The sequence below is a fragment of the Pimephales promelas genome, chromosome 13 (assembly GCF_988280905.1).
Source record: "Pimephales promelas chromosome 13, fPimPro1.hap1.1, whole genome shotgun sequence".
NCBI lineage: Eukaryota > Metazoa > Chordata > Actinopteri > Cypriniformes > Leuciscidae > Pimephales > Pimephales promelas.
In genome coordinates, this window is record NC_142781.1 from 25363514 (window position 1) to 25391495 (window position 27982).

A 27982-nucleotide genomic window follows, 5' to 3' on the forward strand; every position below is an offset into this window, starting at 1 on the left:
TCCGGTCCAGGTCTTTTGTCTCATGAATTTTTTTGCGGTTTTACTCCAGATAACTTAAAACTGAGGAGCGAGCAAAGATTAGCATAACCAATGTCCCTCACATGTGCAGATTGATATTTAAACGTTTTATATTTTTTCTTCTTCACAGTAACGCTTAGAAATTTAAATGGAATAAAACGCCAATAACAAAGTGAATAAGGTAAGTTAAGTTAACTGATTACCTTAAAAATCCATAGATATCGTAGCCAGTTCTAACGGCGGTTAACCCTCTCAAGCGGATGCGATGAGACCTGGTATCCGGTTTGGTCACGTGACGCTCGGGATAAAGCCATAGTGTGTGTGCTTTTGAAACGACACATTTAAATGCAAAGATTTTTGCATCCGATGACCCCTTTAAGTTCTTATGAACAAGTTATGACAATCATGCTAAATGAAGACTTTAATGCAATGTTTATCTTAACTTAGTTAATCACATTTATGTGGGCACATGCACAACCTAGTCCACTCCAGTGGTGATGTTTGCATAATTTTGTATCCTAGAATCATGTTTATAGTTCTATATAAATTTACAGATGAGTTTGGATCATCACACACAGTGAGTCAGAGGTTTTCCATCAAATAAAGCTTTTTTATTAACAATTTCTCAACAGTTTGTCAGTGGCAACATGACAAAAAATACAGAAAATGTTTGGACCAAAGGTCATCATGTTCCACCACCTTGCATACAGTTGTGTCTAATTTTTGTTACAGTTTTTAATACAATGTGCTACAAATAGAATCTTTGTATCATGTCCTCAATAATGCATATATTTTGAGCAGATGGTAATAAGTAATGCACCTTGAAAAGCAGTGTCCTTTGATGTAATGTCTGATAAAAAATATAATCTGTTCCACTAAATGTATTTTTCCAAACAAAAAAAAAAATAGATATAATACTTGAGTATATAAATTCAGATGATCATATAAATGCAGGACTTAAGTACATATTCTGTTTCAAACACACACACACAGGCAAACAGACACACTTACTGACAACCTTGTAAGGAAGTAGATAAAAAATAATTTCTTAAATTTAAAATGCTTTTTTAAAGAATTGTATAATCTACAAAGACATGAAACACTCTTAAATTGTCTTAAAAAATAACTAAACCCTTTAGAGAATTTATGGTTTTAGCTGTAATAATATTAGACCTACCCAGTAATTCATACACATGTACTTGTGGAGTTTGGCACTTGGAAGTCCTGCGATTTGCAAAAAAAAAAACAAAAAAAAAAACACAATGACATTCTCTGCTTTCAAAGTTCCCAGAATGATCATCATCTATCCAGCCTTCACCAGTGTTAGCTGAAATTAAGAGAAAGGAGAGAGCACTGAGTAAAAAACAAATAAATAAAAATCCCAAGAATCAAATATGGCAAACATACAGTATTTCATTCCATTTTCTTTTCAACCACAAGCAACAGTTGACATCACCACCATCAGTTTTCAAATCCACCTTGTTCAAAGTAACCAAGATGTTTTTAATAGAACATGCCCACACAGATAAGTACATCAAACACATTGGCAATATTGAAAAACTTGCCCTAGTTATAGTCCCTCAAAGGGGAGCAAAACACACTATTAATACCATACTTCAAAAAAAAAACCCAGCTTTTAAGCAATTGCATGAACAACACACAGACACAAATACATGCTAAGGCTTCACTGTGGTTACCACACAAACTCAACTCCTCAGAAGTCTAATACATCGTCATCATCCATTTCAACATCAAAAGACCAACCCCAGTCCTTCAGGCCCAACTCAAGCAATCTGGAACAAAGAGGAGTCATTCGGCCTCATGTACAAAAGTCAACATAAAAAACGATAGCCACCCATGTTTAACTGGAAGTACAGTATATCGTTTAAGTATTTTTAAAGTGTTTTCTTTAAGCTCTAAAAAGACGTAGGGGTGAAAGAGGCTACCCTTCATATACAGATTATTGTTCTATAAAATCTAATTCTACCATGGCATTATTTGGCAGATATCCAACCCCAACCCAAAAACAAAAAAAATGACATGACATTCATTTAATTATTAATGGAAAAGTAATGGGATATTGGGTTAGACACGTCACAGTTCAGTCAGTTAGAACTGAGAGATTGCATCGTTAGTGGATGTGTTTTTTATGTGTTGACACTGAAGCAAAGATGTTTTCTGTTTCAGATACATTTAGTGAAGGGTACAGACAGCCACACACCTGAAGGCGAGGTTTTAGAGCTGCACAGGCAAACAGAAAACCTGGTCGATAAGCAGTGATGCAGTGTACTTACTGTCCACACATATGCACAAGTAGGGAAGGTGAAATGTCAAATGTGAACAGGTCAGTGAAGAATGATACGGATCATGGGGCCAGGGCTATAAAAGTTTAGCAGTATAATGTAAGCAATTGAGAACAACTTCATAGCCAAGTCTAAACCAGGTCAACATACACTGATATATAAAGCAACAATAAGGAATTATACAATAAGTGATTAATTATAAGAAGCAACATCATTAGCAATGCTGAAATACACATTTTGAAAAGATGGGCATAAGAGTTAAAGCTAATAAAGAAGTGTGAGTAGGAAACAGTAAAGCAGATTTTAAAGATTATAGAAAAAGCCTTCGTATAAATGGTTATGAATTATGCATTCAGATGTTCATGGAAGAGATCATAATGAAATGTACATCAAAACATCAAAGCCTCTTCAGACAAAATAGTTGTTTAACAAAGGGCAGGGATTTGGCTCCTACATTATATCACATTAACAGAATTGTATGTTTTATGATAGTCTACCTCCATGTAACAGAACTCTGCCTCAAGCTCCTTTTAATGAACCTGTTGATCTGTCAAGTGGTTCTCACCTGGTCTTGGTTGAGGGCTGCTGTCTGGTGGAATGCACTTTGACGGCTCCTCTGTGTGAAAGTCTGGGAGATGAATGGGAGGACAGATGAGGAGAGGGCGTGGGGGACAGGCCAGTTGGTGACGCCTCAGAGGTGGGAGAGGCTATAGCTATGCTTGTGGAGTGGGCTATAGGTTTACGCGGGACCCGCTTGAGTAATCGGTTGACCCATTTCTGCTGCTCTTCTGTGGAGTTGGCCAGCAGCAGCATCTCTTTCGCAGTGGACATATCATAGTTCACTGGAGAGAAAGAAAGGCCAAACAAAACAGGTTAGTTTCATCCCAAAGTACACAAAAGTCCATGTTTAAAAATTATTAAGCAGCACAATTGTTTTTAACATTGACAATAATAAGAAATGTTTCTTAAGCACCAAATCAGCACATTCGAATGATTTCTGAAGGATCATGCGACACTGAAGACTGGAGTAATGTTGCTGACATTTGCCATCATGGGAATAAATTATACTTACAAAAAATATATTAAAAATAGTAAACAACAATTGTAGTGTCTTTCAATTAAATTTTCAATGAATTTTACAGTTTTTACTGTATTTTTGATCAAATAAATGCAGCCTTGGTGAGCATAATAGACTTCTACTCTTCTAATAAATCTTACTTATGAATGACAGAGTAAATACTGTATATACAAAATAATAAAATATTGAATAAATAATATACAAATATTTTACAGCCATAATCTTTATCTATAATGCAGTTATAATATATTATACTGTGTATACACATACAGTATAACATAAAAAAATTACAAATAATAATCATTAAATATATATATAGCAGAGTAAATTATTAAATATTCTAAAGTGTCTAAAAAATTACAGTAATATAAATTTGAATTTGCAGTGCTTTGTGAGTGTGACCTTCTGACCTCTGCAAGGAGCAAGGACCTCTTCCTTGCGATCTATGTGGTCTTTATGGCATTTAACTCGGCAGCGCCTGCACTCCAGGGCTGGTGGGGGTTTGAAGACATGCCACAGAGGCCTTGAACATGCTTCACAGCTAGAGGGGAAGTGGTAAAGCGTGAGCACGAACTCGTGACCTTTGTGTGGGATATAGGACGACCTTTCAGCTGCTAATAAGGGTTCCACAGCAAGCTCCTCTTTCTTGCTCTCTCCCTCATTAGCATATAATATCTACAGACAGAACGGGAGATGAAAACTGAGGTTTAATAAGGTTCATATCAAAGCATGCTAACACATTTCTTGTAGAACAAATGAATCATGTTACCTGGAAGATGCGTGGGATTTCTCTGGGATCGGCACGGTACACGTCTGTCTGAGTGACAGGTCTCACATGGAAGAGTTTGCTAAGAGGGAAAATGGAGACATTGAAAATATAGGCTTATGGTGTGCAAGAGAGCAGTAAATGTTTGTACTCAAAAATATTTAGGTCTAAATTTTAATTTATGTAACTGAATCATGTATAAAATTTCCGTCCATTTGAATTACACAGTTTTAACTCGTGCAGGGATGAGAGACGTATTTTTGAAGGCCAAAACATGATGTCAAGTCAATAGGATTTTTGAATGGGTTTTTGGTTAAATGCTTTAAATAAGGACTGAGGAGAACACATTTTCACAGTTATTCTACAATATGACATCCCCAATACCCTCTTGGGGATTTTAAAACATTTACTTGTCTTGCTAACAAGTGGCTAAAAGGGACAACTGAGATTGTCAGGGATGTTAAAAATCATCACGCCAAACAGGACAACTCATCTATTCACTATTGTATTTTCATAGCCTCATTGTGCGTATAGTCACACTCTTGCAAACAATCATATCTCGAACCTTCAGGGAAAATGTTTTTAAACAAAGACTAAGAGAGTTGTCTGAAGCTTAGTGGCGGTGACGTTGAAGTCATGATGTGACTGTGGTGTAGTTAGTTTATGTAGCATTTGACTTGTTCCAATTGTATTTATGCCTTAAAATTCATTAAAAAGTTGAACAAAACGTGCATATTTGTCAGTCATACATTATGAAACAGGCAAGATTTCTATAATATTACTAATAAACTGAACTTGATTTAAATGCAAAACAACCAAGTTTATATATTTATCATTAAATCAATTCAATTAATTTCAATCTCAAACATTTTTACAAACTGAATATTGCTTGTTCCACAGCTAGCCATATATTAACCATGTTCATGCTTTTTAACTCAATAAATTTAATTGTTTTGAACAGTTTTACACTGATTCATTAGAACAATTGCAGTTTGAAAATAGGATGTAAATATCAGTATATCATATTGATATATTTAAATATCATCAAAAAGATGCAAATTGTTAATAAACCAAATATGCCTTTTTTTGAGTGCAGCTATCTTGCTCGACTGATAAATATGCATCACATTAAGTTTTTAGTTTATGTGTAAACTGTGTAGTGCAAATGAATGGACATGTTATATGCAATTTAAATACATAAATCATAAATTTAGGCCAAGATAATTTTTGATAGCGAGTAGCATTTTCCAAACTCACTCTATGTCCAGAATCATGAAGGGGCTGGCCTGCTCTCTCTCTTGCTCTGAGTCATAAAACAAGATTTTCTTGCTGCTGACCACCACATACTGCAATTTACACAGAGATACATGCACAGATGATCAGACGGGGTTTTTTGATGTGATGTGAGAGTGTATGTTTAAACCTTTACCTTCTTTTCCCATCCAAACCGTTTGGTGTTTTTGGCAAGCACTGAGAGCCATCCCTCAAGACTAGAATCTGTGGTTAAAAAAATAACAACAGAAGAGTATTTTTTACATTACAAAACCACGTAGGTTTGAATATGACAAGCAGAACAATTTCAGAAACATCTTTCTGAAGAACAACCTGTACTAGAAGTCTCTTGGAATGAAAAGGTTTTGCTTTCCAGAGTGTTAAAAGTGCAGTAAGTGATTTCTGAGAAATGCTGTTGAAAGTGGATCTGACCGAGCACCACAACACACTTATGATGGGGGAGGAGAGAGAGGGAGCAAGAGGGAGATTTAAAGACTGTAATAAAGAGATGTCTGAGAGACCAATATTAGAAAAGCTTTCCAATGCTGGAGAGACCTCCAAAACGGACGCAGAGATTGTGTTGTTTCTGCTCCATACCTGAGTAACATTGGGTTTACCGTTTCACAGAATCAAGATATGTTGCTGTAATGTTAGCTGTAGTAACAGGACAGTTTTGAGGCTCATTTAAACATTCACAACGCCCAAAAATGCTGTCTGTGTTTAGTATTTAAACTCCACACTGCATAAAGTGAACGAGAGCAGGGGGCAGTATGCATGCTAATTTGTTTCCATGCAGGGTCACCTGCAGTCTCTTGCCCAATAGGCTTCTCATATGTCAGGGCAGGCCTTTGCCTCCACTCGTCTTCCTCATACTCCTCATCCTCTGAGTCGGAGGGGAAACCAGAAGCAATCCGGCATGGCCGGGTATCAATACACACTGACTTGGAGCTCCGTTGGTACATGAAGGACATAGACTCCGAGGTGTGCGAGTGTGTAATGCGCACTACACCGGCATCAAGGTGAGTGGGAAGGAATGAAAGAAGAATGAGATAGGATGCATACATTTAGAAGTGAAACAGAGTGAAGAGGAAAACAGGAAAAAGAAGAAAACCAAGTAGGAGTTGTGTATTAATTATGTTGTAGGTTCAGTGGATATTTGTGGATATGAAACCAGACCTGTGTTCATTTGTATGGGGACAAACTTTAATAAGACATTAAATTAAATTTTAATTCATGAAAAGAAGATTCATCAGGTGTTTTGAAGTTTGTTTTCAAGTAAATAAAATTAATTAATGAAATAAATTAACTCTACCTCAGTGAATTTGTATAGGAACAGCCTTGATAAAACATTCAAATAAGCTTAAATAAAGTTAATGAATGAAATAAATGAATGTATAAATAGATAAACAAATTAAAATTTTTAGTGCGCTAATTACCCTCCATCCCCAGCTCCTCTCATCCAGTCACGATTTGGCATTCTGATTCCTAAATTCTCGAATTATGGTGTACATTAAAATATTGAATTAATTAAATCTCTGCAATACATTTAAGTTGGTTCTGTTTGGTCTACCCTATTGTTGCTCTCCCTGCTCTTGTCCATGCAGCTGCCTAGCCATTCTTTCCCAGAACATAGCCCGAAACGAAAGGATGAAGAAATAAATCACAATTGATTTGCCGGGTGTTTTTAAGTTTGTTTTGAAGTTACAGTGGGTGCTCCTAAAAAAACTGTTACGATTTTTTGAGCCATTAAATACTATAATTATACATTTATATGGTCTGGTTTGTAATAACATAATATATTTTATGGTTCTAAATGGATTACATGATGACAAAAATTACTATTCAGAGCTTTACTAAAAGCATTTGGGGCTTAAGCTCACCATAGCACCAATTATGGCACATGAATGATAATAAACACATTAGGCAGACCTGTGCTCGATGGGACGTAACCTGGATATTCACCTGGATAAGCATCTTCCCCCTCCAGGTCATTTCCCGTGCTACTGATGCTGGTGGTGTCCAAAGAATGGATGCTCAGAGAAGTGATCTGACAGCGCAGACGCTCAATATCACTGTCTTTACTATCCAGGGCCATCTGCATCTCTAGTCGGACTTGGGACTCCTCTGCTATCATCTGCAAACGAAACAACACTTCTTCTATGCTTTGTCATTGAAGTATAGTACGTAGACCACTAAATAGGTTTTCTAGTGGTTACGTTTCTTTTGCATTTATATTTAAATGTCACTTACAGCCTGCATATCATTCATTTCTTTCTGGTATTTTAAGATGGTGGTGTTGAGTTTTTCTTTCTCTGTGCGGAGCTGCAGCTGGAGCTGTCTGTTCTCCTTCTCCTTCCTGCGGATGTCGCTGTTGTTACCGTGCTGTGGCCTGACATCAGTTTTCTTCATAACCTCTGCCAGCTTGTTTATAGCCTACAATACAGACATCTGATGCTATAATTTACATGAGACATGGGTAGTAACACCTATTTTAAAATATGAATGATAATAGAGTAACATGTATAGTAACAAACACTTGATTAAAATTCAATAAACCTTAAGGTAGATGTTTCTCCAAAACACACCTGAATCTTGAGGGTTTTCTCAGACTGTATTTGCTTCTCTAGGGACAGTGTCAAAGATTTCATCTGTTTCTCTTCTTCTTTGACAATCTCCAGCTCTGTGTGTATACATTTATAAATGTTAAAGCACATATATTAACATCAATCCATTCATATTTTATATTAACTTCTGCAACATACTCACTTTGCTGTAGGTGTTTGAACTTATTGTTGAGCTCCTCTTTCTCACTAGCCAGGTTGGCCACATCCGCAGTGAGTGTTCGGTTTGATTCCTCCAGCTTGTATTATGTAGAAGATTAAATTAAAATGAATTAATGTTTACACAAAAACACACATATATCCATTCTTATACTCTCTTGTATTCTCACAGAGTTGATGGTATTGTCCTTTTCGCAGAGTTCCTGCCGATGTCGGGCGATCATATCTTTGATCTCCAGCTCCTTCATGATCTTTTCTTTCTCCAGGTCTGAGTACTGCTCCTCCGCGATGGAGCGCGCCAACTGTTCAGAATCTGCCTTCGTAAGGCTCGCCTCAAGCTGCGTTGCTAACGAGTCCCTATACAAACACACACAAAACAGTTTGTATTGAACGAGAGTTGCTCTAATTGATATGGTTTCACCTTTAAAAAACCTTTGATATGTCTCGATATCCTTTTTTAATACCAAATACACACACACACACACACCTCTCTTCCAGCAGATCCTCTAGTCTCTCCTGAGCATCTTTGTAGAGTTTAGCCTTTTCATCATTCTCCTCTTTCAGCTCCCGAATCTGAGTTTTATACAGTTTCTGGAATCAAGGAAAAATGTTTCATTTAAAAACAAATATGAGCACACAGATACACAAACCAATCCAACTGCATTCCTCCACACATTCATAGGCAAAATATGATAAAGCTGGCAGACATACTGTGAAGTACTGCTGTGCCTCCAACTGGTCCTTCAGCTCTTTCAAGTGTGTGTCAGCTTCTTCTCTCTCCCTGGTTGGACACAGAGAAAATAGACCTTTTATAGAATGCTGATCCTCAGTGAATAATATTTGTATGCACTGTGAATTATGCTTATAAGTGTATCGCCTTAAAAGGCCTTAAGGCCTAGGTTAAAGGCCTGTTCAAACAAAGAACAATATCTATAATGATAAATATAACTATACATTTATAATAATCATTCTAATTCTATTAGAATAGGGACATCCAAACAACAACTAAAATGATAACACAGATGAACAATCTCATTGGAATCCCTTTCATAACGATTTTGTTTCCAGCTGATGAATGATAAAAACACTGACAGACAATTAGAAAACACCCGACTATGACATAAATGCAAAAAAAAAAAAAAAAAAAAGAATGTTATCATGGTGTAGATGCTAATATATTTATTGTTATAGGTGTGAATGTGCATTAACACGCAACTCTATATGATAGATAGATAGATAGATAGATAGATAGATAGATAGATAGATAGATAGATAGATAGATAGATAGATAGATAGATAGATAGATAGATAGATAGATAGATAGATAGATAGATAGATAGATAGATAGATAGATAGATAGATAGATAGATAGATAGATAGATAGATAGATAGATAGATAGATAGATAGATAGATAGATAGATAGATAGATGCTCACTAAACACGAGTATCAGCAGTGGGAAACTGTGGATCAATAAGTCACTCACCTGCGCAGTTCCTGATTTAGTTTTTCCAGGCTGAGTTTGAGCTCCAGCAGATGATTAAGTTCCTGTTTGAGCTGTTTCTCCGAGGAGCGTAGGGTGCTGATCTCCTCCCTCTGCACTTTGAGATCATTCTGACACAGAGTTTTCCTCTGAGTCTCCTGATGCACACGCACACTTAGCACCTCCACCTGACACAAACACACACAGACTGGATTCAATCAAATATCTTGGACTTCCCATGAACTATGTGATGCATAAATGTAAGTTTTAATTGTGTTTAATACTTTAAAAAAATTTACATTTTTTTATTTAAAAATTATGTAAAATAGTGCTGAAAATATGGACAGAAGACACTACTAAACATTCCAGAGCAGTAAGTTTGATATAATTAAAATCATCAGGCAGACAGACAGTTACAGCCAAGCAAGAAAAACAGACAGACAGGTATACCTCCTCAGTGAGTTTTTCTTTGAGTGAGCGGAGCTCCTGAAGCTCATGTTTGGCTTGTTTGTAATCACAGTCTAATCCTGAGTTTTCCTTCTCCAGCTGCATCAGTCTGTTTTCCAACTGTTGCTTCGCAGATCGTTCTTCCAGCAGCTTATGTTCCATAACTGTCACAAAAACATACACATCACCACCAAACTCCTTGTACTTCAGACTTCAGAAAGATTTACTCATTGAGAACTGAATGCAGAAAGTATATTTTCGTTTTTTATACAGAGTCGAGTAAATCTTGACAAGAAAGTTTCTAATGTCCAAGTCAAGCCTTATTTTGTATTTTGTTGTGAGTATTTTGTTGTATTTTGTTTGAAATTATGTCTCAAATACCTTTAGGAAAGTAAGTAGTACTAAGGTAACCAGAATTTGTTTTCCCTCAATCTAAACTGGGCTCCCCTAAACAACATTTTTAACATTTGTAACGAAAATCTGAACAGATATACACATTTTAAGAGTTTTTAAATTAGAGGATACCGTCTAATTTTACCTTTCAGGGTCTCAGACTTGGCCTCCTCGATGGATTGGTTAACTTTGTTGTTGTCGGCCAATCTGGCTTTAGTGGCTTTATGCTCCGCCTCCTCCTGCTCCAGAGTCTGTTGAACTGCTTTGAGTTTAAAGGAGTGATCGATCTCTTGCTTGTTCTTCTCCTGTGGGTGTAGGGACAACATTAATGGGGTTTCATAAAAATACACACAACCACACAGAAATCATGTGCTGAAATGTAAGTAATTCAATCACTCGCTAAAACACACAATCACCTTTTCCAGGGCAGTAAGATCCTCCTGTAACTGTCTTTTCTCTACTTCAGCCTTTGATAGAGAACTCTTTAAGTGTTTTAACTCGTCCTCCAGTCCGGAGACATGACCTGAGAATGAAAGAAAGATAGAAATGCATATAAAAAGAAAACTGAAGACCGAAGTTAAAGTCAAAGGTCGGGAATTCAGGTTAACATTAATGTTAAACCTGATATCATAAATGGGCGTTTTCTTCAACTATGGACACTTTTGTCCCCGAGTGTTTATTAAACTAAAAATGTCCATCACAGTTTTTTTTGTGTGTGTGAAAATGATGGTGATGGGAATGATATTTAAAACATTATCAGGATAAAAATGGATACAATTAATTAAATATTTTGATAAATAATACTAATATATATATATATATATATTATAAATGAATACTTTAACAAATTAAATTTTTTTTTTTTTTTAGAAATGACTCTGATCAATATGTCTGATCAAAATTAGAAGTGATTTGAAGTGTTCTAATTCACAAAATTAGAAGTGAATTGTATATATTTTTATAATGAATTTTTAATATTTTAAGATTAAAGTCTTCGGTCTGGGCCGGTAAAAATCAATGAAATCTAAATGTAAAAGGTATCTGAAAAGTAGCAAAAATGAATAAAGGCATGGTCAAAAGTTTTAAAATGACCTTCCATAACTAATATCTGTTTATTTAAACCACATGAAAATCTACCGAGACATTAAAGAGCCTACAGAAACAAATCCTTTAAATTGAATAGACAGAATTGAAAATATGATGGAAAATAAGAGATATTTCTTGTTTGCCCATTTTACCCTGTCTAGCGACATAATATCAGCTACCTGCCTCTGACCTTAAAATAACACACTACTGATGTTTACATTCGCTGCGAGCAGCTCCACCCCAACACAACAACACCGGCCAGCAGACAAGAGCCCAGTGTGCCTTTCAGCAAGAGCTGACCACTACACGCTCAAACATAAAATCAGCTTTTACTCGCTCACATAGACCGGCACACAAGTGTGATCCCTCGAATGTAACGCAATCTCCTTCTAGGAAGCTTGGTTGATTCACAGCTACTTCTGTCTGACGAACACAAACCGGCACAGACACACATGCACCCACCCTGTAGTTCATTGATGGTCTCTGAGCCAAGGCTTCTCTCTCGCTTCTCCTCTTCCAGTGAGGTTTGCAGACTCAGTTTCTCCTGTTCCAGACTCAGCCTGCCGCTCTCCAGCTGGGCCAGACGCTCCTGGAGCTCCTTGAGAGAGACCTCCAGCTGCTGGGACTGTCTCAACACCTCGCTCTGGGCCTTCTTCAGCCTCTCAGACTCCTCCACCTCAGCCTGAAGCTTAGCATTCACCTCCTCCAACTATGGACAAATTAATTTACTATCACAATCCCTTTTATTCCATAATACTGAACATCTATATATACTTAAAACAAAATCTAATTTCCATAACTGTTCAAAATTTAGGGGATTTTGAAAGAAATCTCATGCTCAACAAGGCTGAATTTATTTGATCAGTTAAAAACAGTAATATTGCGAAATAATTTAAAGAGATCATTTATATTTTTAAATATTTTACAGGTCATTAATTCAGGTGATGGCAAAGCTGAATTTTCAGCATCATTACTCTAGTCTTCAGCGTGATCCTTCGGAAATCATTATAATATGCTATTGCTAATCTGGTGCTCAAAAAACAATTCTGCTTAATATTTTTATGGAAACTGTGAAACATTTTTTTAACCAGGATTCTTAAAGGGATACTCCATTTTTTGGAAATAGGCTCATTTTACCACTCCCCCAGAGTTAAACAGTTGGGTTTTACCGTTTTCAAATCCATTCAGCTAATTTTTTGATATTTAGAAGAATATCAGTAACCAGACAGTTTCTGGTCTCATTGACTTCCATAGTAGGAAAAAATATACTATGGAAGCCAATGAGACCAGAAACTGTCTGGTTACTGATATTCTTCTAAATATCAGAAAATCGACTGAATGGATTTGAAAATGGTGAAACTCAATTGTTAACTTTGGGGGAGTGGTAAAATGAGCCTATTTCCAAAAAAAGTGAAGTATCCCTTTAAATGCAGGTTCAACATTAATCCAATATAGAAATATTTTTTAACATTATAAATGTCTTTACTATCACTTTTGCTATAATATCTTACTGACCCCAAACTTTTGTTTATATTAAGCTAAACTGATATTAGGGCTTCAGAAATGTATAAAAATATAAGCACATTTGAATATAACAGTATTTTGTTCCATTCAAAATTGTCTTCACTTATGTTAAGAACAAACCTCAAACATTTATTATTTATTTATTTTACTTTTAAAAAGTTTATTTTTCAACATTTTATCTGGGATAGGAGAAATTATTTTAACACTGACAAATTATGTTAGCATCAAGCACAAACCTCAGTAGGTTTACTATTTTATTTTTCTTATAGCCATTTTTTGCTGTTTTCTTCCTCTGGCTATTTGTTAAATAGTAGTTATTGTTCTAAGGTTAAAGGTTTGGTAAGTTTTGCTGAGGGACCAACCTGTCTCTCCAGGTGAATGTTCTTCTCAGCGGAGAGATGAGAGTTCTGGTTCTTCTTCTTCAGTTCGGCTAGCTGATCTCTCAGGCTGCCCACTGCAGGAGAGAGAAATGCCAAATATGTTAGCATCATAACATCAGCAAAGCAGAACTAATAGTTTCTAGATGGGAGAATATCAGAGGTTATTACTGAGCAAATTGTGTAGAAACTTTGGACCAGTGCTTAAGTGAATCAAGAATGAGCGTCAATATTAAACATGCAAAAGCGGCAGAGAAACTGAAGCAGCATATTCAGTAATGTTGTAGGTTTCGAAAGTTAAAGATGCACCAGTTAAAAAGTATGAATAGTCTTGATTTCTTTGTAGAATGATCCAGTATAATTCCATAGGTGAATAGATTTTTTTCCCACTCCTAGTATATACTCCGTGTAGTCACTGTTCATATGAATCAGCATTCATTGTTAATGTTGAAGGTCAATGGGGTGTGTTTCTGTCTGCCGTTCTCACCCTCATTCTCAAGAAGACGCTTTCTGTCTGTCTCTTGGCCGGCCTTTCTTATACTTTCAGAACGCTGGTGCTTCAGTAAAGCCTTCTCTCTCTCCAATGCCCTCAGAGAGTCTTCTGCCATTTGTCTCGCATTCACCTTCAACAAGAAACAAACAGTTAGAGGAACTTGTAGAAAGTTGCATTTTGTTTCTGAATGGTTTCAAAACAATTGCCTTTGTTGGATGAATGTAATTTAAAGATGTGTCTTACTTCTTCTTCAAGCTCTTTGGACAACTTCTCCAGCCGCTGATTTGCTGTCCTGTTGAGATACAACATAGTTTACATCTGTTGTAAGTGAAGAATGTTTTTGATTTTGCCATATGTGACGCAAATAACAGATATCTGGATCTCTGAGGAATTAAAACATTCATTATTCACTAATGAATGTTTTATTAGATAGATAGATAGATTGATAGTATACTCTGTGCATGTGTGTGTGTGTATATATATATATATATGCACACACACACACAAACACATATATAGAGAGCGAGAGAGAGAGAGAATTCAAATTCCCACTCAGATTGTTAATGCAAAAAAAATGAATTTCAACATTTTACATTTCCACATCATGTTTACGAGTATTTGTACCGGCATTTATTTTCCAGTTCCTCCTTTGCTTGCATCTCATGTTTGACTTTTTCATCCAACTTTTTCAGCTTCTTCTGCAGGTCACTGGACTAGAGACATGCAAAAAACACATTCGAAGAATCAACAAACATCTGATGCAAAGTTGTTGTTTTCAATTCTATTAAAAGCAGCACTTATCTAAAGAATGTGGAGAAACACTCCAATTATGCTGAGTTACTGCACCAAACAAAATGGTTGTGGTAAATTCTGCTGCAGAATAAGTCTCATGAGCTATTTTAGTAATCTAAGTGCTAATTTTGTGCCACACAGCTCTATAAGCACCCCTTCATCCACAACATAAAACGAACAGATTATAAAAAGATTATTATTTAACAGCAAAATTAAAAAATATATATGCACCTCTGCATGGTTTAAACCATGATCCTCAATGAGATTATTAGCACTTGAGTCCTCATCTGAACACTTGTTTTTTGGGGTTAACAACCTGAAAGAGACAGAGAGAGTTAGTGTTATGGAAAATGTTCCACTCATCACCAGCTACCGTCATCCTTGTTTACTCTGCACAGTCTGCAGCAACACACTTTAAGGTTTCATAAATCAAGACAAGATGAAAAAGACTAAGTCAGAAGAATAAGAAAGAAGGAGGAAATTAAAGAAAGAAAAATGTTAAATTTTTCAAAACAACTTTTCAATCTCCTCATCTCTGCCAGCGGCCCATGTGGCTTCACTCAGCCACACTGGAGAAACTGAGAGGGAGGAAACAGTGAAAGGATAAAGGAAAAAGGAGGGAATTGTGATGGAACAAATGTAGCACTCATTCACGTGTACCATAACCATGCAAAAAATACTGTACATCCTGTCTCTATCAATCCATAACAGGAGCTCGTTTTACAGCTTTTTAGTGTTCATCTGAGAGTGAGCGAGAACAAGATACCTGTGTAAAACTCAAACAGCGCTACAGTGTTCAAAATGTGGGATTTAATTTTTTTCTGTCACAGATTTCCCCATCTATGTCATTTATTTATCACTTTTTACAGTATTTGTTCATTTTTTTAAATGGAAAACATTTTTTCAGTGTCACGGACAGTCTTTTAAAAACAATTACATCCAATCCAAGCCTGCCATAATCAGAACTGAGAAAAAAATTATGCTCAGCTCAAAAATAATTCACAGGCTAGAAACTGTTCCTTGTAAGAGCAAATCTCTAAAATCTTTATCCAGTAATCAGAAATAGCAGGAAAAGTCATGGAAATTCACTGGCCAAAAAGAGTGGGAACCCTTTTGGGACTCTGAATCCTTTTCCACAAGCATTGGTTATTTTACATGACTATAGTATGCAACAAACAAATTATGTAATATCTTTTTTTTTATTTTAGAATCCATCTTGTCACAAACAAACACAAAATGCACACATTTTCACACTTACTGGTCCTCCCTGAAATAAGTGAAGCCCACAAAAGGTAGCTGATTTCCTGCAAAGGCACGGGGAGGGGGGAAGGTCTCGGTTCCTCCAGGATCATCCTTTATATCATCATCAAAGTTACTGGTGTCAATATCGCTCCTCAGCTCCGGCACCACTGGAGCCATGGCTGAGAGACAGAGAGAAACATGGAGGGAGGGGGGTTTGGAGTGTGTGAGGGAATATTGTAAAAGATTTGAGCAAAAATAATGTCTCCTGTTTGAGTTTGAGTGTATGTGTGTGTGAGCGAGTGAGTGAGTCTCACAGTGAAAGGCTCAGTGTGTATAGCACACAAAGCAGACACTGTACTGAAGGGAGGAGTGGCACTTATGATTTGCCAAGCTGGCCGGTGCTTACTCTCTACCTACTGTGCATACACACACTCACGCTCACTTACACATCCAAAACACTCCCTGGTTCTGGAGCGAACACACTGAGCACGCTGAGAGAACATGTGCCAAACATCTAATGGGGATGAGGCTGAATGAATTACTGTAATTCCATTGTAGTACAGCCAGAGTAGCCTTTCTCAGTACCGCAATCGAAACACTCATATTTTCTCAATATACAAGATAAGAAGAAGATTAAAGGAGTAGTTCATTTTTAAAAAGACTTTTGCTGAAAATTTACTCACCCCCATGTCATCCAAGATGTCCATGTCTTTCTTTCTTCAGTCGAAAAGAAATTAAGGTTTTTGATGAAAACATTCCAGGATTTTTCTCCATATAATGGACTACAATGGGAACCAAACGGTTCAAGGTCCAAAAGACGGTTTTAGTGCAAACTGCAAGCTGTTCATAGGGCTTTAAACGATTCCAGACGATGAATAAGGGTCTTATCAAGCGAAACGATTGCTGATAAAAAAAAGTTACAATTTTATAAGCTCAAATGGTCGTCTTGCTCTGTTCTGTGATGCACGTTCGTGACTCTCCTGTTTAAACTCGTTTATCAAAATGAACAAATCTTTTTTTGTGTCATTTGGTTCATTCAACAAATGAAATGAACGAATTGACTCAGAAAAAGATTCGTTCATTTTGATGAACGAGTTCGAACAGGAGTCATGAATAGAACGCATCATAGAACAGAGCAAGGCACTGAAACTGTCTTTTGGACCTTGAACCGTTTGGTTCCCATTAAAGTGCATTATAAGGAGAAAAATCCTGGAATGTTTTCATCAAAAACCTTCATTTCTTTTCGACAGAAGAAAGAAAGACATGGACATCTTGGATGACACGGGTGAGAAAATTATCAGCAAAAGTTTTTTTTAAGTGAACTACTCTTTTAAAAAAGCATGTCAGAATGTGCCTTCTTTGACAGGAGTGAAAATATAATTGGTTTCTTTCCAACAACACAATTTGTTGTATTTTATTCTGAAAAGCAAGAAAAGTATATGTTGCCATATGGCAATACCGCACCATGCAGATAATGTAGGGATACAGTTGCTCGGATTCCCAGAATGCTCCTTGCATTAATAACAGACTACTGTGTAGGCAGAGAGTAAGCTAGATAGAAAAGAAATGTGTGCGTTTGGGCATCACAGGAGAAAGGGACAGAGAGAAGAGGAAAAAAACCAGTTTAACTCAGTGGTTTTGAGGCTCTTCTCTCATTAGTAACTGCGTACGGGCCACATGCTGGGTTCCACCCTTACTAAAACTAACCCAATACGAGCACCATGCCCCGCCCCCCGACAGGAGCAAACGTTACAACATGTAATGCATTACTAAGTAATTAATTACTGTAATTGAATTAGTTTTCCTTTGAAAAAAGGATTACTCTCTTACTGTTACTTTTGATGTAATTGTAAATACTGAGACTACAGAACAATTCTATATATAAAAAATAGTGGATTTAAAAATGTAACATCTAATGTTAAAATGTATGTTGTTAATGTAGCTTTCTCCCTTTAAATACTTTGGTCAGTTCAAGAATAATGAATGCAATGTGGGCTTTAGTAATTAGTAGAGTAATCCAATTACATTGTTGAAGAAGTAATTAGAAATATTTTTTTTTCAAATAACTTAACATTAGTATGCATGACTGAAATTACTTTCCTTTTCACCAGATGCATAACATGAGGGTGTGAGGTGAATGTTTGCATGTGTGTGGGAAAAAAATCTCTCAAAATCACACATCTACAATTTGAACAGATACTGTATGATTAAGTCAGTTCAAAACTCCTCAATCACAAATGAAATAACCAATCCAAGACTTGAGTATATTCTAGATTTCTTTGATTTTTATCAACCAGCACATGCATACTGTTATAGTCAGTAAATAATACTGACTCAGTCATAAATAGAGATTAGTTGTAATTTTAACGAATAAATGTAACTTAAGTTATAATCACAGATCAGCCACACTCACACTCAGAGGCTTACTGTCTCGTATGGTGTCGAAGGTCCACTGATCGTTCTTGAAGAAGGGGTGACATTTTATTTCATCCACTCCAGTCCGGCCAAGCCTCACCTCCCTGAACATATCGAAACACTGGTCAGCAAACCAAACAGAAAACCACAACCACAATCACTAATCCGCTAAGTGATGTGTAAGAGAGACTGGAAATATCCAAAAGCGACCGGCTGATGGGAAATGGCAGAGCATAGATGAGATGAGGAACGAAAGCAACACAAACTGCAACATCCAAAAATAAGGAACAGTCATTCCACTCCCTTTCCTTGCATCTGGATTCAAAGGGGTGCAGCAGTTTGGACTGCCACATGTGGGACATTCCTGCAGACCAGAATGCAAAGGGAGGGGTGTGTGTTGTGCTTTACGTGAACACAAGGAGAAGAAATCATAAAGCCCCTCTCTGGATATTTGATCAGGAATGCTCAAATGTGCGAGAAAGGGAAAGGAAAAATGGAGTTATAGGAAAACAGTTTGAAGTTGTCAGGCTGAAAGAGTGACCAGGTATTAAGATGAAGACTGATGTTTTACCAGTGACTGGCTCTTAAATGCACATAATGAAGAGGTAGACCGTTATATCATCTTTAAAAAAAAGACTTGAGTTGATTTTATTTTATATATAAAAGATACAAACACCAAACTATACAAACACCAAAAAGTGAATTTATATTTTTCCATGCTTATTTTGACATTAAAGGGGCACTTGGCAACTATTTCAACGTAATAAAACCGTTTAGAAATCATTTTGAATGGATAAACTATTCTGGAGAGCATGGTGACTTTCCCCGCTCCCCCCAGCGTCCCCAGGCGGAAAACCATCCTTGCAACATGAGGACTAACGTCCCGGTAAGTTGGAAATAGAAGTCTCGTGAGAAGCGAGAACGAGCGAGAACGAGCAAGAAACACGAACTGCTTTATGGCAATTGAGCATGTACATGAGCAGCGGTAGAAAGGCGCCGCAAGTGAGTTTCTTTATGACAGTGTTCTGAAATATAGCTACGCCACACAGCTGTAGGGGGCGCTGATGAGAACACATGCCACAACAAAAGTGGAAATCAGCGAAGATAAAACTAGAGTTGCCAAGTGCCCCTTTAAAGCTAAAGATAACAAGGGATGTTTAATAAAGATGTCTCACCTGTCAGTCAGAAAGGCACAGATGAGGTCCTTGGCTTCCTTTGACAATTCCATATCATCTGGGAAAGTTAAGTGGTTTTTATGATCCATGATCTTTCCATAGGTTCCCACTAGGGACTCAGCATAAAACGGTGTGTCACCTGCCCAAATCAACAGAAAAAATGAATATGTAGGATGGTAGGAATAGTGAGATGAGATTACAGGAGACAGGAAGATATAGATGAAGTTGATGCAACTCACCCACTAGCAGCTCATAAATGAAAACGCCAACAGACCACCAGTCACACTCGCGGCCATAGTAACCCGTCCCTCCTTGTGACATCAAAACCTCTGGTGAAATGTAATCAGGAGTCCCGACAGCAGTGTCACAGCGGACCATACCAGTCTAAACACATATACAGATACATATATAATAAATTACATTACACAGATTGGTTAAGTATTTTAACATTATAAAATGTATATACATTTCCGCTTTAAAACCACATTATAAACAGTGCTGGGAAGATTGCTAACAAATTGTATTCTGTTACTAAATACAAAATACAGAATTGATTACATTACACCTTTTAGGTAATATAATATGCCTACTTTTGGATTACTTTTGACAAAAGTTGTTTTTCACATCGATTTGAATGTGATATATTGTATCAAATTAATATAAAAATACAGAAAGGAAATATTACACTTTTGTAATCAACAATGAGTGCATTAAATATTACTCCAAAGATTCCCAAACTACTTATTTTATAATTCAAACAATAATTAAAATGTGTTTGGCAGAAGTTGGTTAGATATGCAGTGTTGCAAAGTTGAGAAAATGCCAAAGAAGTTTTTCATATTATCTGAAAATCCAGTAGTCAAATGCTGTGGTGTCTCAAATTACCATGTAATAATAGCCACACAACTAGTGACTGGTATGTGTGTGCAATTCCCTAAAAGTGACAACTTTCCAAACATATGTATGCAATGGGCTTTTTAGAAAGATGAAAAAGAATAATGGAGAATCAATAAATTAGAAAAAGGTTTTGCTATGCTACAATTTTGAGATTAATGAATCATGTAATCAATAAAATAGTAACTGTAGACTGATTATTAGTATGATCTAATTACAAGCATTTAATTTCGGAATCTGATAACAAAAGATTACATATAAATAGTTACTCCCCAGCACTGCTAATCTAATGACAATGTTATCATAATTCAGGCTGCACTATATGATCTCTCCACAAGATGGCATAATTCTAAGAGCATGGGGGATTTCTGCAGAGTAAATGCAAAATCGTTTTAAACAGGTTTCCTGAACAGCTTTGTCTTAAAATTGTCAATGCACAATACAATCCTGCACACTTTTGAAACGTAGACCCTCTTTTTCTCTCTCCTGCACAATCAATTACATAAACACACATCAGATACACTTATCATAAGCCAGGACACACCGAATCCATCTTCATGCATGTTCCGAAGTCAGCGAGTTTAAGGTGTCCGTTACGGTCCAGCAGCATGTTGTCTGGTTTAATGTCTCTGTGGATAAAGCCCAGAGAATGAATAGCGTCTAGTGCCAGCACCACTTCTGCCGTGTAGAACCGAGCCCACTCCTCTGGGATGTCATAGTTACTGGTCAGAGTCACCAGGTCTCCACCGGGCATGAACTCCATCACCAAATAGAGGTACTTCTCATCTTGGAAAGCACAGCACAGCTATGTGGACAGAAAGAGTGAGGTGAACAGAGGTGTCATAATACCAATTGTTAAATATACACAACAGCGAAATTAAATAGCCACTAATAAGCTATGAACACAGTCCTTTATTTAATAATAATTTTGTTAATAATAATATAATAACTAAATTTAAATAAATAATTAAATATATACATGATAAAATAAATATTATAAATATAAAATTAAATAAAAAGAGGGACATGTAGAGGGACAAAAAACACATTTTGTTTATTAATATCACCAGCATATCAACATAACAGCAGCTATTCTGTAAGGTTTCAAGGTCTAATGAACAGATTTTAAATTTATCTTTCTTAGTTTCTTACGTTCTAACGTTTTTCTTGCCTATTATATTAGGATATCACTGACCGTCTTTATAGGACTACAACATAAACAGCATATGCATCCTCTGAGGGGCAAGCATTCAAAAACAGCCACCTGTCAGTCAGATAGCACCAAGTCTTGCTTTACATTTTTGCAGTTTATTATGAACTTAGTGAAATGCTGGTAATTTTGACATCCCTAGAGGTAGTTATTTACTTTAATATTTTAGTGTTCTTATTTGCACTCATGGTATGCACTATCGTTTTTCAGTTTGTTGGGTTATCAGATAAAGATATTAAACAACCTAACTAACCATCAACAATTACACAATACAAAACATTTGAATCCCACCTGAACTATCCAAGGACTCTTGGAGAATGCCATGATGTCACGCTCCTCCCAGAAGAAGGCAGAGTCAGAGCGCTTGACCATCTCAAACTTGCTGAGCTGCTTCATGGCATACACTTTTTGAGAAGCCTTGTGTCGTACCTACAGGCACATATGTTCATTATCAACATAAACATTTATATTAACCCTTGAGGCAACGTGCATTCAGCAATATGCTGTTTAACATATTTCTAAAAGTTTTTTTTTATGTATTTCACTGTGATGTGTAACTGAACATCGTTGATAATCTCTATCGTTGATAAATATTTAAAAAGTCTGACTATCAGCTTCCTAAAAGAATAAAATATTTTGTGCCTATGCCAAGGACACAAAAGCATACATGCTCTGTGTTGTTGTAGGTAAGTAGGATCAGGCAGAGCATGTGCGTACAAGCCTAACAGGCATTAACTTACACACAGACAGACAAGGCTATGCCTGAAAACAAACAGCAGATAACAGGGGCAGACACTCATGTAAACACACACCCACACAACTTTCTGAAACACACTCACTAACCAGCTGCACTGCGCCAAACGCTCCACGGCCGATCAGTTTGACTCTTTCAAAATCATCCAGCTTCACCTGTAGTTCCCTAAGGCAGCACACAGCCTTTTCATCTAGATATTAGAAAACACATATTATATGAATGATGTTTATCATTTCATTATAAAAAACATTATACCAGGGTCTGATTAAATAATAATTCCCCAATTATTTAATTAAAATATTTTAAATTAGAAATATATTCCTGATAGTTTTATCACATCATAATATGATTTTATGATTTACTTTTAAGCAAACAATACTTTTAAGAAAACGATTTCTCTCAAACTAATTTCTAGGGGTCAAATGATGTCCCTTGATAAAATTATAGTGTCTGATTCTGCTTGACTAGTTAATTTAATAGATTTTTTTTAATGGTAGAAAGCAGAGTGGCTGAAGGCTGATAAAAGTTCATAATACATACATAATATACATACTAATATATGCTATTTTAAATCGAAAAGTACATATAAATGCGTGTTTATAAATATATAAAGCAATGCATATTGACCTAAAAACAATTAAATAACTAATTTTATACCATATTTACTCTAAACAACTAAATACAAATAAAAGAAAATTACATGTTAACAAGACTGTCAGTAGCGTTTGGATATGTATTGATCTATCCATGTATTGCTATTTGTTATATCAATATAGATACACACAGATACACAGGCTGATCTATACAAAATATGCCAGAATTTATATATATATATATATATATATATATATACACTGTATATATATATATACTGTATATATATATATATATATATATATATAAATGAATAATTAAAGAGACTTACATCTGTTTAAGAAGGCATCTATGTTTTTGTTCTTTCTCAGCGCAGGATGGTTCAGATCAAGGGCCAGGGCAGTTACTGAATCCTGCAGAAGACAAGAGGAAAGAGAATAAAACAAAAAAACACTTAAGATAAATAAGAACTATGCAACTCAAAATACACACCAATTTCTGTTGGGCTTTCCTCTTTATTCACAGAGCTAAAAATACACTCTTCAGACTCAGAGGGAGTTCATTACTCTCCTTTGATCCCTGAACTAAGCTCACTTTGACAGACAGTACTGTTGTGTCATTTAACTTTGGATAGAAATCCCAAAATGTTAGGCCTGTATAGCCACCTTTACAATTAGAATTAAGTAACTCTATTCTTATAAATGAATGATGTGAATGATATACTGAATGATATATGAAATGACCTTACATACCCCTCCAAACACACAAAATGACACAGCAGAGCTAAAAATACAAAGACACACAAACCAACATCCCCCAAACATTCCCCACTCAAACACTTCCATTTGCTCGAGCCAACATCATAAACAAGTTGGCCCAACATAAAAGGTTAATATTGTTATTACAATACCATTGTATGGTGTATTGCTGCAGCTAAAAGAAAAACAGACAATCCAAGGCTCAACAGAAAGAACAGTTCAATCGTACAGGGCTAATGTGAGAGAGTTTCAGTCCAGTCGACGGACCTGCGTTATTTCACTGCATCTTACATTCATTCACCATGTACATACTTTCAAATCTGGAGCCAGTAAGACTTAATTTTTTGAAAGAAATTAACACTTTTATGTAGCTAGGATACATTAAATTGATCAAAACTGAGAGTAAAGACATTTATTAATATTATTTCATTTCATTAAATATTTATATTAATTATTTATTAATTATTCAATAATTATTATTAAAATCGTACCAACCCCAAACCTTTGAATGGTAGAGTACATTATATACCTTGAAGACATTATTAGATTAATCATTTATTACATGAATACTGCTTCCGTGACAAAAATCAGCACACAAACAAACAAACCCAAAAACACACACATGCATGCACAATTAACAATGACAGAATCCTGTTTTCCCTTTACCAAGAGTCAGTCCACAATACAGTGTTCAAAAGTGCAAACACACTCAAAGGAAGCTGGAACCAGCTATCTCTCTCCTCAATTGAAGGATGTGACCTCAGCTTCCTGTATGACATTTCCCCTGGTAGCAGCACAGCAGGACAATGAGTCTGTATCCAATTTATCATTAATCATTATAAAAAAATAGTTCAGTTGCATCACAAATATTACAATGAAACTAGAACACAGTGTTAAATGACTTCAGCGTCAGAATGAGTTTGTGATGTTGATATCATAAGCTAAAATGGAGCTGCTTTGTCGGACAACCATGACTTGGAAGGGCATGGGATGGAAGATAGGATATAATAAGCAGATGAGGTGGTGAGTGAATGTATTTAAGTAAACGTGCTGAAGAACGAAGCAGCTGGGATTTAGTTAGGTCTTTCCCTGGGCCTCCCATAGCCAGAGTATGATGTGCCCGCACACACACACACACCAAAAATACACCTAATCACCCAAGACCTCCAGTGCTTGTTCAAAGATAGCTATCATTTTCCATTAATAAAAAAAAAAAGGTTAAGCATAGAACGCTACCTAACCAGAGATTTAAAAGGGTTTGTGTGTGTATAAATATGTATACATGTATGAGTGTGTGTGCACCAAGTTTATTTTCATTAATTAGTTTGCACTCACACTGGCTGATACAGCAAGTTGTCTTGAACTCATACTGACACCTAGTGGTGTGGATGCAGCATTAGTCAATAAAAGGTTTCAGGTACTGATGGCATTGAACAAATGTGCTTCAGGGAGATGAAGTGTCCAATAACAGGGGGCTTATTAAGACAGCTTCCTTGTAATAAATGCACTGTAAGATTTCGAAAGTTCTGCACTGTAAAGAATCATCCAGTGAAAGCAGGGCGTGCCAACTTTCAGTCTTGCTCAAAAATGCAGTGCTTGTCTGGAATGAGGGTTTTCTTCCGCAGAGGAGAATGCTGTGTAGTAAGGTGAGAGAATGCACTCTTTGCTGGGAATTGACAATAGGAGCACACATTCTAGTCATTCTCACCCTGTAAAGCTTGCTCGGCAAGTCCTCACATTTCACATGCATGGTGTCTTCACACTTCGTAAAGTTTCTTCCAGCTCTCTAATGATAATATGTGTGTATAATTTAAAACAAGTGAAGCCTGATACTTTAGCTGCTGTATTTTGGAGAAAATATTATCATTAAAAGACAGCAACATTACTGTGGGTGTGTTGATAACATACTGATCAGAGATAAGACACAGGAACATTACCACAATCCTCTGGGACAAACATCCAGTCATTTGTTTACACCCCCAACATGTAGTGCACTTTTTTGTGTGTTGTACAACCTATACGTGTATGAATGGATTTCCGGTCTCTTCAATATCTTGTTGGGTGGTATATTAAAGAATATAGAATATTAACCTTGTTTTGTAATATTTTGAAATAATTAACAAAATACAAGTAAACTTTTATAAACATTATTTGCAATTGCCAATGTAGCCCATATATGTAATTTAAATAGCAAAAATGTAATATTTGGTGTTTCCATGTTGTTGTATTCATCTGTTTTACATATAGATCTTATTTCAACCATCTGGTACCCCCTCTTTTTTTGTGACAGCAGAATCACATGATTAAGATATCTCTATTGATTTACATGTGCACTAATTAAGCTTGGTATTCTGGTAAAGTCTTTATTCTAAAATTAAGATTCTGCTCCACAGCTCTTTTAAACATTCATGTAGGCCTACACATGAAATCATTATATTCTGAACGAACGTCCAATTGCATTCTGGAAATACTGGAGATACCAGCTCTTGCTATTACTGTACATTTTAGTCATTTTGAATTTAAATGAATCGACCCATTTTTATTGACAAAAATGTCATGAGAATAATGTAAGCCAAGATGTTTCTTATAATGTTTGTAAAATTGTTATAAAAAAAACTTTCTTTCTCACTGCAAAAGTTTTTTTCTTCTTTTTTACTGTATTTACCAGAATTAATTAATAATTAATATTAATTATTTAACTGAGGGGGAACCCAGGAAGTGATTTCAACAACCTGAATTGACATCTGGGCTTGTGAATAATTTATAAATAAGGTGTTTACATGATCCAATGAAAGCAGTCTCATTATATATATATCATGTAAACATCATGTAAACACCCTATTTAGAATAATATATATAACAGTATCTGACATTTGGCTCATGTAAGCACCTTATCTAGATTTATATATAGGCATATATATATATATATATATATATATATATATATATATATCAAAATGTGTAGCAATCAAAATGTGTTTGTAGAATCAAAATATGACCAAATTAAGATTAATATTACAGTTTGTAAACGCAATGTCATGTTACTTCCAGTCAGAACAGAACAACAAAACATCCCATGTCCTATGTAGATGGTGTTAGTTACAATGTGAAAAAAAAAAAAAAAAAAAAAAACATTTATTTTGTATAGCATCCCATTATTCTATAACCTTACCAGCAAACTCTCCAAATTCAACGCTGATCGTTGGTCCTTGATGATTGTCTCCAGTTTTCTCACCCGAGTTTCTAGTCTCATTCCTGCTCCGGTCGACATTGCGGCAATTCGGTGTAATGAAGGTCCCGGTAGACATCAGATTGCGGACTTCAATCGTCCGAATCAAACTTGTCAGTACCTGCCGTACCTCAACGCGACGCTTTATGAAAGCTCACCGGTTCTGGGTGAATGAGTTCTTTAGCCAAAGACTTCATACATTGCATAATTAAACTGAATACAGTTGTCGTGTGTCCTTTCCTAGTGTCCTAAATGACAGTGGCGGTCCGCGTGCTACTGCCAGCATATGAAATCAAAGGTTAACGTTAGACCCACGCGTTCAGGAAGCAAAGTGTTTCTCCCGCTCCGGTGCAGGGGGGAAAACCCTTCCGTGTGTAGCCTACGGTCCGTGTTTTTTAGTTTATGGTTGAAAATCACACGCTTGATATTGCTGACACTTTATTATTATTATTAGAAAATTAAACAGAGAACATGTAACCTACGTAAAACTGAATGGCGTGTTTCTTTGTTGCAGCTCGTGTCCCTCCCCTGCGGCCACTGGAATTCTTTGGATCTTATCTCAGCCATCGCTTTTACCAGCCAAACGTCACTCCCTAAATACGACCCACACGATATACTACACTAGATATATTTAGACGGTTACATGTATTTTTGACGACATGCGTAAGAGTGAATTTATAATAGGTAGAGACTCCTTCCATGTGCGTTTCGTAAATGTAGGCTATAGTGGTGCAATTCAGCTCTGAAATTCTGTGTTGCCTGATGTCAAACAAATAGCTATGATCCATCATGGGCTATTTAAATGTATATATATATATATATATATTTTTTTTTCATGTAAACATATTTTTTTTCCAAATCATCCTCTTTGTTAACTATTATATTAAGGGAACTTATTTA

General features: G+C 36.1%; 1 protein-coding gene across 3 annotated transcripts; it reads right to left on the bottom strand.

The window, feature by feature from the left end:
• Positions 1–607: 607 nt before the first annotated feature.
• rock2b (rho-associated, coiled-coil containing protein kinase 2b) lies at positions 608–27776 on the bottom strand. Of its 3 annotated transcripts, XM_089118715.1 has the most exons (33): positions 27026–27776; positions 23427–23508; positions 22591–22691; positions 22039–22176; positions 21082–21342; positions 19883–20027; positions 19644–19782; positions 18481–18572; positions 16070–16232; positions 15043–15127; positions 14644–14732; positions 14263–14311; positions 14014–14149; positions 13512–13603; positions 12088–12334; positions 10956–11062; positions 10685–10844; positions 10150–10310; positions 9703–9887; positions 8929–8998; positions 8705–8808; positions 8388–8574; positions 8204–8297; positions 8023–8117; positions 7688–7870; positions 7400–7571; positions 6240–6440; positions 5595–5662; positions 5423–5511; positions 4169–4247; positions 3810–4074; positions 2887–3163; positions 1352–1811 (listed from the first exon to the last, which is right to left on the bottom strand). In XM_089118715.1, the coding sequence occupies exons 1-33, from the start codon at positions 27122–27124 to the stop codon at positions 1733–1735; spliced, it is 4494 nt and encodes a 1497-aa protein (XP_088974841.1). In that variant the 5' UTR covers positions 27125–27776; the 3' UTR covers positions 1352–1732. The 3 variants fall into 3 exon arrangements, with proteins under 3 accessions (XP_088974839.1, XP_088974841.1, XP_088974840.1); XM_089118713.1 differs by lacking the exons at positions 1352–1811; positions 6240–6440 and adding an exon at positions 608–1345 and having other exon boundaries at positions 27026–27772; XM_089118714.1 differs by lacking the exons at positions 1352–1811; positions 6240–6440 and having other exon boundaries at positions 2883–3163; positions 27026–27772.
• Between the last annotated feature and the right edge of the window lie 206 nt (positions 27777–27982).